The sequence below is a fragment of the Mastomys coucha genome, unplaced genomic scaffold (assembly GCF_008632895.1).
Source record: "Mastomys coucha isolate ucsf_1 unplaced genomic scaffold, UCSF_Mcou_1 pScaffold22, whole genome shotgun sequence".
Taxonomy (NCBI): domain Eukaryota; kingdom Metazoa; phylum Chordata; class Mammalia; order Rodentia; family Muridae; genus Mastomys; species Mastomys coucha.
The window spans coordinates 232,324,452-232,336,287 of NW_022196905.1; the positions used below are offsets into that span (position 1 = coordinate 232,324,452).

General features: G+C 42.3%; 1 protein-coding gene across 3 annotated transcripts in view; it reads right to left on the minus strand.

The window, feature by feature from the left end:
• Positions 1-11,836, minus strand: part of Amfr (autocrine motility factor receptor) — a 40,055-nt gene that overhangs the window by 21,998 nt on the left and 6,221 nt on the right. For all 3 annotated transcript variants that reach the window (XM_031340876.1, XM_031340878.1, XM_031340877.1), the window contains exons 2-4: positions 7,509-7,601; positions 2,844-3,008; positions 1,562-1,714 (exon numbers count right to left, since the gene is read on the minus strand). In XM_031340876.1, coding sequence (XP_031196736.1) covers positions 1,562-1,714; positions 2,844-3,008; positions 7,509-7,601 — 411 coding nt within the window. The remainder of the gene's footprint in view (positions 1-1,561; positions 1,715-2,843; positions 3,009-7,508; positions 7,602-11,836) is intronic.

The window sequence follows — 11,836 nt, forward strand, 5'->3', positions numbered from 1 at the left end:
TATGTTACTTGACCTTTTTCCCTTACTGCTTTTAAAATTCTTTCTTTGTTTAGTGCATTTGATGTTTTAATTATTATGTGACGGGAGGAATTTCTTTTCTGGTAGGCTTCTTGTATGTTCATGGGCATCTCTTTCTTTAGGTTTTTCTTCTATAAATTTCTTGAAGATATTTACTAGCCTATTACGTTGGGAGTCTTCACTCTCTTCTATACCTATTATCCTTAGGTTTGGTCTTCTCATTGCATCCTGGATTTCCTGGATGTTTTTGGTTAGGAGCTTTTTGCTTTTTGTATTTTCTTTCACTGTTGTGTCCATGTTTTCTATGGTGTCTTCTGCCCCTGAAATTCTCTCTCTCTTTTCTATCTCTTGTATTCTGTTGGTGATGTTTGCATCTATGACTCCTGATTTCTTTCCTAGGTTTTGTATCTCCAGGGTTGTCTTTCTTTCTGATTTCTTTATTGTTTCTATTTCCATTTTTAGATTCTGGATGGTTTTGCTCATTTCCTTCACCTGTTTGATTGTGTTTTCCTGTAGTTCTTTAAGGGATTTTTGTGTTTCCTCTTGAAGGGCTTCTAGCTGTTTACCTGTGTTCTCCTGTATTTCTTTGAGGGTGCTATTTATGTCTTTCTTAAAGTCCTGTATCATCACCATGAGAAGTGATTTTAGATCTGAATCTTGCGTTTCCGGTGTAATGGTGTGTCCAGGACTTGCTACGGTAGGAGAATTGGGTTCTGATGATGCCAAGTGACCTTGGTTTGTGTTGTTTATTTTCTTATGCTTGCCCCCAACCCCCTCCCCCCGCCATCTGGTTATCTCTAGTGCTACCTGCCCTTGCTAAATCTGACTGGAGCCTGTCCTTCCTGTGATCCTGGTTGTGTCAGAACTCCTCAGAGTCAAGCTGACTCTGGGATCCTGTGATTCTGGGATCCTGGGATCCTGGGCTTGTTAGAGCACCTGGGATTGGAGCTTCCTCTGGGTGTTGTGGGACTGGCTGCGGAGCTTGCACCCAAGGTCTGCTCAGGACACCAGCCCAGAGAGACAGGAAGGAACCCGAGCCACTGGACTGGTGGAGTTCCTGTGTGCCTGGTCCCGCTGGCCCCAGTTACTCCCGGTGTTGAGACAGAGGTTGGGTCCTTCTCACCTCTGATCCTAGGTGTGTCAGAGCATCTGGGAGTGGAGCTTCCTCTGGGTGTTGTGGGACTGGCTACAGAGCTTGCGCCCAAGGTCTTCTTAGGACAACAGCCCAGAGAGACTGGAAGGCCACACCTAGCTTTTTATGATGGTGCCAGGATTCAAACTCAGGGCCTCATGCTTGCACAGTGCTCTTACCTGCCAACCCAGGCCCCTAGTCCTGAATTGCTGAGGAAAAATAATTCTCCAAAGATCATATGAAATAGATCATATAAATGCATTCAGTACCAGCACCCAACAAAGCAAGAAAACAATAAATGCCCTGTTAAAGTCAAAGACCAGATATCTTTTAAAGCAATCTGGCATCCACCCTCTGGTCTTGAAAATGTTTAGGAATCCAATCAGAGACAGTCTGCACCTGGCACCTTACCTCTGCAGCCATGAAAGCCAAGGTGTGCATGCCATGCGTGTAGCCTGTGATACAGCAGACGACTGCCAGTCCACAGCAAGAGAGCAACATAGCTATCAGCAGGGACAGGACTCTCCCGTGGCTGCTCATTGGTGTGGTGGGAGAGAAGGAAAGCTGAAAGGGACCAAACAGAAAGACAGTTAGTTTACTCTTCCACATGGCAACTGCCCTCAGAATTCAAGAACAAGCTTGGTACCTTTGCCTGGGGCACCACATTAACACAGAAAAGCCCAAATTCTTCTGTGACCTAAATACATGTGCTGAGATGTATAGATCTTTATCATTTAATTTACCAGACATAATATGCACTATATTTCTATGAGATTACAATCTCTAGGAGGATGCTCAACTATCTAAGATTTTATAGGACTCAGACGGTGTCTTTTTCTGCTGTGTTTCTGCTTGCCTTGCAGAATTCACTTGGAAGCCTAGCCTGTTAGGACTATGACAATGGAAAGGAATCAAGTGCAGAAGTACCACTCATAATGGTATGTTGATACTAGGCAAGGACAAGTAAGTGCTTGGAAAGGAGACCTGGAGCTATAACTACTGCTGTGCTGGATGCTGGCTACAATCAGTCCAGAAAGGAAGGCTAGCAGCTCCGATTTCTAAGAATGGAACTGGGAAAGAAAGAAAGCCTTCAAGAGTAAGATTAACTCACAAAGAAGTACAAGGCCATCTCCATGAACACTGACTAAAGAGGGACACAAGGTCCTAGAGTGGGTTCAACTGGGAGGCTGCTTCAGATGTGTTTACTTCAGCCTGTATGAGGTGCTCACTGGCACAGGTCTGACCAGAAGTCTCAGGCGGATCTTACAGCCAGACCGGAAGCAGAGGCAGCTCACTCCGTCTTAACCCCAAGAAGAACAGTACAAACCAGTGAGAAAGAAAAGCTCCACCAGTTCAGGGCAAGAGAAGAAAAATGGGAGAAGACTAATCCAGAAACTCTCCAGAAGAGCTCAGGTGGTACACAGGGTATACATAAAGACTCCTTCACACTCTGACCTAAGCCAAGGCTAGAAGTGCTGTAGGGCCTGAGGGATGGGGGTGAGGTAGCTTCCTAGAAAACAGGCATCCTACCTCTGCAGGCCAAAGTTCCTCAGGAAACGGGCCATGAAAACTGAGCTAGCAGCTCTTAGAGCTGCCCCAGGCAATGCAACCCTGTCACTTTCTCACACTGCTCTCACATTAAACTTGGCACACACACTGACTGAGCAAGGAAAGAGGCTGGCCAAAAACTTACATATTCAAATCGGTCTTTGCAGAGCTGAACCATCAAATGCAGGAAAACGAGTCCAGCAAACCAGAGGCACCACATCACCACCTCCTCCACAGTCTGGACATTCAGCACTCCAAAAATGAAAATGAACTTGTAGAAAATAAAATTCCAAAATTTGTCTTTGAGATGCTAAAAAGAAAAAAGTTTGTCAAGGTGAGTTCCAGCATACCAAGTCAACTTCGTAGATGTTAATATAACAAAAGCAAGCTTACAGAGCACTCTGTACAGAAGGCAAAGAAAACAGTTATTTCATAGTGAATAGAGAGGTAAGACAAAGTGATTGTGGACTGAAACTTGTAATCTGAAACAGTTATGAAATTTTAGCTATTAAAAGGAGTTGTTTATACCCTTATGTACGAAGAAGTAAAAGTATATTATATTTGACATGTTCAGCAAGGTTATCAGTATTATTTTTAAGACTTCTGTACCCTGACTTAATAAATAAAAGATTAAACTTTCTAAGTAATCAAAAACTATAAAAGTAGTGCCGCAGAGACGGCTCAGTAGGTACAGTACTTATCAAGAGCTGCAGACCTGAGTTTGGAACCCTCGCACCCAAGAAAAACCAGTGGAGAAGCACACAAGTCTGTGACCCCAGGACTCAAGGGTGGAGACAGGCAGATCCTTGCGGCTCATTGGCCAAACAGTCTAGTTAATTGATGAGCTCCAGGCTCAGTGAAAACCTCTCTCAGAAAGTAAAATGGAAAAGGGCTAGAGAGATGGCCTGTGGGTAGGAGCACTTACTGCTCCTGCAGAGGCTCTGGCTGGGCTCCATTCCCAGCACCCAAATGAGGCAGGTCACAAAGCATGTGATGCAGTAAATTCATACACGCATATAAATAAAAATAGGTTGTTTTAAATTTATAAGGAAAAAAATGTGCAAAGCAATGGAGAAAGTCCTCCAAAGTCAACTTCTGGCCTCCACACACATGCTAATACATGCATACATACCCACAAACATATACAACATATACACATATAAATATATTCCTAACAAAAAAATACTAATAAAAATCAAAAGACAGAAGAGGAAGGAGGGGGCTGTGATCAGGATATAAAGTGAATAAATAAATTAATGAAAAAATTAAAAGGCTACTTGCTAGTATATAATCAATAAAATATTTAAAACAACAAAAAAATATTTAAAACTATATCTACACAGCTATGTATGGTTATATCTGCCTATACAATCCCAGCACTTGGGAAGCCAGGCTGGGCTGCACAGGTCTTTGTCTTAAAATAAATAAATAAATAAATAAATAAATAAATAAACCCTAAAACCAAAATAAAACAATATTAAAATAATGTCCTTAATATTTATTATATTTTTCCTTTGTTCAATATGAAAATATTTTAATTTTATATACTGTTTTCTCTCATCTGTTATTGTGAGAGTCTTACCAATGTCAGTAAATATTCTCTAGGTATATTAGCATAGTGTCTTAATGGTAACAGACACAAATTGTTAATTTTCCCCTATCCACAGAATATTTTATTAAATTACATGTATTTGAATGAGTTTCTACCTCAGCACTATTGAAAGAAAGATTACAAATGTTTTAGGGTTCCTGAAAATAGTCACCTGATTTCTAAACAGGCTGTGTAAGGTATTCCATAAGCCGTAGATTATGCACTTCTTTGCTACATTATTATTTTAAATTGTTATATGTGTATGGACATTTTGTCTGTATATTATATCTGCACCACATGAGTGCCTGGTGCTCCCAGAGGTCAGGAGTTACAGATGGTTGTGAGCCACCATGTGGGTTCTGGGAATCCACCCTGGTCCTCTGTAAGAACAAGTGCTCCTAACTAATGATCCATATTCTTTTACAAAATGAAAACTTACAGTTTTAAAAATCATCACTTTCTTAGAGCAGGGGGAAAGGTGAGGACACAATAGATGAGTTCCCACAATTACAGATATTAAAATATCTGATTACCTAGCTATTGGAATCGGTAAAAATTTGGATAAAGGTAATAAACTCAAGGGTTTTTTTTTCTTCAAGACAGGGTTTCTCTACATAGCTCTGGCTGTCCTGGAACTCACTCTGTAGTCCAGCCTGGCCTCAAACTCAAGAGATTTGCCTGCCTCTGCTTCCTGAGTGCTGGAATTAAAGGCATGTGCCACCACCACCCAAAAAAAGCATGAGACTTTTAGATATGATTTTTAAGTACTACAAATATTTTACAAATTTAAAATAAAGTTTAAGCTGGGAGTGTGGTTGGGTAGTTATCTATGATCCCAGCACTCGGAAGTAGAAGGCAGAGAGTCTTGAGTTAGGGTCAGCAAGACCCCAACACAAAGTGAAGAATTAATCTGAGAGTTTAAAACACTACCCTCACTAGATATGTTGTATTCAGAGAATATATTCAGAGAACAAAGTTAACTCAGAAAAAAAGAGAGAGAGAGAGAGGGAAGGAGGGAGAGAGGGAAGGAAGGGGGAGGGAAAGAGGGAAGGAAGAAAGGAGAGAGAGACTCTTATAGCTCTCTCCACTAAAAAGACAGGCCCCAAGAAGCAATGCTGCACTGCTCTTACACATGCATACAGCTAGTCTAGACCCTGCTTCTGAACACCATGTCCCAAGAAAGTAAACTAGAATCCTGGGTGAATGTCTGTTTCTAGGGAAGGAAAAGTAGGAGACCTTGAAATATCACTGGCTGTAGTCCCTGGCTCTGCTACTCTACAACTGTGGTATCCTTGACATGACATGTCTCAGCTTCTCAAGCTATAAAGTGGATCTTTGTATAACAGCCTGTGTCTCACAGAATAGTTGTCAAATTAAGTGCATTGTATACATAAAGTGCTTTTTAAACTGCCATAATAGGCATTAAATGTTTTAAATATTTTTAAAAACAAAAATTCCCTGGTGGGAGAGATGCTGAGTGTTTATGAGCACTTGCTGCTCTTATAGAGAATACAACTTTGCATCCCAGCACCCACATGATCGCTAACAACCATCTACAAACTGTAACTCAGTTCTAGGGATCCATTCCTTCTTCTAGCCTCCACAGGCAACAGGCACGCAGATGGCACACTTATATACATGTAGGTAAAACACTCATATACATAAAGAAATCTATAAAAACAAGTATTGAGAAAAAGAAAGAAAACAACTCTCACTGACCTAAGCCTCTATTTAACATTGTAGTATTTATTCCACTTTAGATTCTTCATGTCTTTGCTTCTAATATTACTCTTATTTCTTAAACTTTAAGCACTCATGGAGCAAATCTATGTCAATTCTTTAGTCTTTGCTCACAATAGTTCTGTTTTGGGGGTTTGGAGGGGGTCAAGACATGGTTTCTCTGTGTAGCCCTGGATGTCCTGGGGCTTGCTCTGTAGACCAAGTTGGCCTAGAACTCAAAGATCCATCTGCCCCTGCCTCTCCAGTGCTGGGATTAAAGTGTGCTCTACCACTACCCAGCTTCAAAATAGTTTCTTTTTCATTTTTTTCCCAAGACAGGGTTTCTCTGTATAGTCCTGGCTGTCCTGGAACTCACTCTGTAGACCAGGCTGGCCTCAAACTCAGAAATCTGCCTGCCTCTGCCTCCCAAGTGCTAGGATTAAAGGCATGCGCCACCACTGCCGGGCTCAAAATAGTTCTTGTTAAACACTACTGGATGGCATTCATTATAAAGCAAGCCAACAAAGAACAGCATAACATATGTGGTCTAGACTGAAAAGGCTGAGTTGGTTAATAGCAAAAGCTTCAAACACTTGAAGGTACTGCTTTCCGTAAGTTTTGACCTGACACCAAACACATTAGAGGAAACAAAGCACTGAGGGCCAGCTGCTGCACTCAGACAGACAGCTTGCCACTGGCTGCTCCATTTCCAGCTCAGAAAGAACCAAAGCTTTGAAGGAAGAGGACTTTTTAAGGAAAATTTGAAGAATGAATATGAAGAAAGGAGCTCCTGAGGCAGACGTGACGATAATGCCAGGACTGGGTGATGAGAGGACTGATGAGTTCAAGGGCAGCCTGCTCTACAAAGCAAGTTCCAGGCCAAAAGAGCTACATAGCAAGGTCCTGTTTCAACAAAACAAAATCATGAAGAAATAGTTATAGTGGGATAGCTTAGCTATCCTGAGTACAGTTAAATGAAATATTTTATCAAGGCTAGCTTCTCTGGTCTTAATGCTGTGTTGTGATTACCAAGATCTCATTGGGAAACTCTTCCCAAGTAGGAAACTCTACTCTTGAGAAATACATCTTGAAGTATCTACCTAGGGTAAAATTGTAAGATGTCCCCTACTTAATTCAAATGGATGAGAAAATCTATGTAAATAAGTGACTCTAAGGACTAGGGAGATGGCTCAGAGCTGCAAGCACTTGTGACAGTGTCCAGATCAGTAAGAGCCCAGCTGAAAATGGAGAACAAGAGGAAGATTTAAAAATCTCCTCCACACATGCCAAATACAGGTGAGTGGACTCAGACCCATGCGTGTACAAATGCTTGCACACACATACACAGACACACACACACACAAACACACATGAATAAAACTAAAATATGAATCTGGATGAAGTACATGCAGGAGTTCTTTCTTTGTAGTATACATGGAACTTTTCTATATGCTTGAAATAGCATTTTAAAAATTTCCTTACAAGAATCTGTTTGCTTACCTGTCTTTCACTCACTCGAAGAGGGCCAAACACAATACACTGGATAAGCTTAGCCACCAACATCAAAACACAGCAAGCAGTATTCACCAGAACCTGCACACAAACCACAGAAAGGAAGTTCAGTTCTGGTGAGACACAAACACAGTCTACAGTTTCCGATGAGCCTTTTTGGTTTTCAGTGCAAACTAAGTGTTATTGAAGCTAAAGGGTCAGGTGGGGAAGAGAAGCACGGTCTTCACAGCTCATTGAATCACACTCCTGCCCCAGTGGGTGCCCTCCAGCAGGCCTCCTCCATCAGACCCCTGCCCCAGAGGGTGCCCTCCAGCAGGCCTCCTCCATCAGACCCCTGCCCCAGTTGGTGCCCTCCAGCAGGCCTCCTCCATCAGACCCCTGCCCCAGTGGGTGCCCTCCAGCAGGCCACCTTCCTCGGACTTGATAGTACCCTATGGGAACGCTGAATTGTCTCTATAAAACTGTATACACCAAGCTTGGCATGATGGCACACACCTTTAATCCACACACTAGGAAGACTGGGGCAAGAGGACTGAAAGCCCAGTCCAGACACTGTCTCAATAAATAAGTAACCACAAAAAAGTATGTACCTTTATTCCCACATGAAATTTTAAAAAGTTATCAAATAACTGATCTAAAAGTCACATGATCAGTAAAATCCAGAACTCAAAGATGCTGCCCTGACAAGTGGAAGAGGGTAGGATTATGGTCTCAGCAAAAATCAGGTAATAGAAAGGAACTACAAAATGCAAAGATACTCTGGGTACCAGTGCCAAAACCAAGGCCGCTTTTCACATTTATTGACAAAACTTTCTTATTTAAAATAATTTTAAATGGGTATTTTCAGACCTAAACAGCAAACGGGCAAGTCATATTTCCCTTACTTTGGTCATTGCTATTGATTTGAGATAGATTCTCATGTATCCCAGATTGGCCTTCAACTCCTTACTCTCCTGTCTCTAGGTCCTAAGCACTAGGATTATAAGCATATGTCACCATGCACACCTGGTCTACCCCCTCTATTTTTAAATGCAAATTATAAAGGAGGGAGGGAGAAAAGGAGGGGGAGGAAGGACAAAAGGGAATATGATGAAAGGGTCCTTTAAGAAAGCAAGCTCCCTCACATCTGTCCAGGTTCCTTCCCTCTGTATCCCCACCACACACTCCTGTGGAAGAACACATAATGGCAGCCCTACCCGGTACAAAAAGAATAAATCATGCTTGGTTCTATTCTGTTACCTAATGGGGCCAGGAAGTAAGATATTTTTAAAGGATTAAAATAAAAATAGTTCCACTGGTGTGTTGGGGGAACTGTTTGGTACTTGTCTAAAGTCATATGATCGTGAAATCATTCAATTAATTAGGTAGAAAAAAATCAATTGATCAAAAATCCTACAGCCTTTTGACTCCTTATGTAAGAACTCAGTTCAAAACATTTCAGCTCACACTTTTAATTCTAACACGTTAGAGAGACTTTTGGAGGTGGGAGAGAGTATAAGTAGAACTTTTCAAAGAAAGATTTAAGACAAATCATTCGTGTGCATGGGCATGAGATGTGTGTGCTGGTGCCTGTGGAGACCAGGAGAGAGTGCTGGATCTCCTGAAGCTGAAGTTAAAAGTGGTTGTGAACTACCATGTGGTTGCTGGGAATTGAACTAGGTCCTTGTGGAAAAGCAGGAAGTGCTCTTAACTGCTGAGCCATTTTCCCAGCCCCTCAAAGAAACTTTTTTTTTTTTTTTTGGTTTTTCGAGACAGGGTTTCTCTGTATAGCTCTGACTGTCCTGGAACTCACTCTGTAGACCAGACTGGCCTCAAACTCAGAAATCCACCTGCCTCTGCCTCCCAAGTGCTGGGATTAAAGGCGTGTGCCACCACGCCCGGCTTTTTTTTTTTTAAGACTCATTTTATTCTATGTATATGAGTACACTGCAGCTGAACAGATGGCCCTGAGCCTTCACGTGGTTGCTGGAAACTGAATTTAGGACTTCTGCTTGCTCCAGTCAACCTTGCCCATCCCAGTTGGTTGGCCCTGCTCACTCCTGTAGCTGTCTTCAGACTCACCAAAAGAAAGTGCCACATCCCACCATGGGTGGCCACCATGTGGTTGCAGGAACCTGAACTCAGGACCTTCAGAAGAGCAGCCAGCACTCCCACCCCGCTGAGCCATCTCACCAGCCCTCAAGATACTTTTTAATACATAATCTTTAAAGTCAAAAACATAAAAAAGATTAACTGAAAGTAGTAACACTAAGTTTTGTTCATGACTCAGGCGCAGTGGTTTGGGGGAGAAGTAATGATAGACGGAGTCTGGTTCAAGGTCAGGATCTTCATTGCTCTTTCCCCATCCCTTGAGCATTTACTAAATGCACTGCATTTGTGTTTTAAACTCAAATGGCGTGTAAAACAGGAAAAAAAATCTGCTTTTAAAAAATATGTTCCAATTAAGCTGTTGGAGTGTAGTTGACTTTTTCTTAACAGCCCCGTATTTGCCTGGTAAGGGAGTTGGTATGAGGGTTGTGGTGTTTCCTGACATCTCCTCTAACTTATATGATTGAAATTTCCATTGAGTGGAAAAATACAAGGGAGGCACACCTGTTACAGGTCTACTTCAGCACCTTAAACGTGAGTATTGTCAAGTTTCTGAAAGCAAATTTATTTTTGAGATTTTATTTATTTTTATTTTCAGTGTATGGCTATTTTACCTATATATGTGTCTGTGTACCACTTGTGTGTGTACAGTAGAGGGGGTTGTCTGTGTACCACTTGTGTGTGTACAGTAGAGGGGGTTGTCTGTGTACCACTTGTGTGTGTACAGTAGAGGGGGTTGTTGTCAGACTGGCAGTTGTGAGATACCATGTGAGTGCTAGGAATTGAACCTTCTAGGAGAGTGGCCAGTGTTCTGAGTTCCTGAGCCATCTCCCCAGCCCACTCCCTTTTATAAAGATTTTATTTTATATTAATTACACATATGTGCCTGTGTCCTCTCAAAGTGCTCATGGATGTCAGGGATGGTAGATCCTTCTAGACCTAGAATTACAGGCAGTTGTGAAGTGCCCAACAATGTGTGCTGGGACCACACTGAAAGTTCCTTATAATTCTGGGGTTCCATCACCCATATTCAAACATATCCATTTTAATCTAAATGGAAGACTTGAAAATTAGCACATTACCTGGCAGTGGGGGCATAGGCCTTTAATCCTAGCACTTGGGAGACAGAGGCAGGTGGACCTCTATGAGTTTTAGATCAGCCTGGTCTTCACAGTGAGTTCCAGGACAGCAAAAGATACACAGAAAAACTATATTTAGGGGGGGGGGTGATGAAATTTAGCATGTCTATAAAGAAAAGCAGGGCTTGAAAACCTATGTGGTGCCTGGCCTGGGGACAGAGCTGTAATCCTAGACATGTGAGAGGCTGAAGCAAGAGGCTATAAGTGCAGAGCCGGCCTGGACTGCTTACCCAGACCCTGTCTCAAAGACAAGAAAGGGGTGGGGAAGGGAGAAGGAGAGGGGGAGAAAGCATACAGCCACTGCAGGGACAACCTATACAAGAACACTAAGGCAACGAGGGCTTGGCACAGCTAAAATATTCTTAAGGTTCTAAATTGTGCTTTATTGGAATAGTTTAATTTTGATCAACAATGAGCTACTCTACATCTAATTATAAAAAATAAAAATAAAAATAAAGGGTTGGGGCTGGGCTGGCTCAGTGGTTAAAAGAACTGGTTGCTCTTGCAGAGAACCCACTTGGTTCCCAGCACACATATAATAGCTCACAGCCATTTGGCACTCCTGTTCCGGAGAATCCAATGACACCTTCTGACTTCCAAAGGCACCAGACAGGTGTGTGGTACACATTTCTATATGCAGGCAAAACACTCATACTCATAAAATAAATCTTCAAAAAAAATTGAAGAAAAAAGCCTTAACTTCACAAGTATTATGTCATCCCAATAAACACAGTAACTTCTCAATCTCAGTTGAAAATGTAAATATTGCCAGTCTGTCTGGGCTGGGGTCCAGAGCAGACCTTGAGCATAAGCTCTGCAGCCAGTCCCACAACACCCAGAGGAAGCTCCACTCCTAGGCATTCTGATGAACCCAGGATCAGAGGTGAGCAGGAACCAACATCTGTCCCAACACTAGGAGTAACTGGGACTAGCGGGACCAGGCACACAGAAACTCCACCAGCCAAGTGACTCGGGTTCCTTCCAGTCTGTCTGGGTTAGTGTTCTGAGCAGACCTTGGGTGCAAGCTCCGCAGCCAGTCCCACAACACACAGAGAAAGCCCCACTCCCAGGTGATCTAACAAGTCCAGG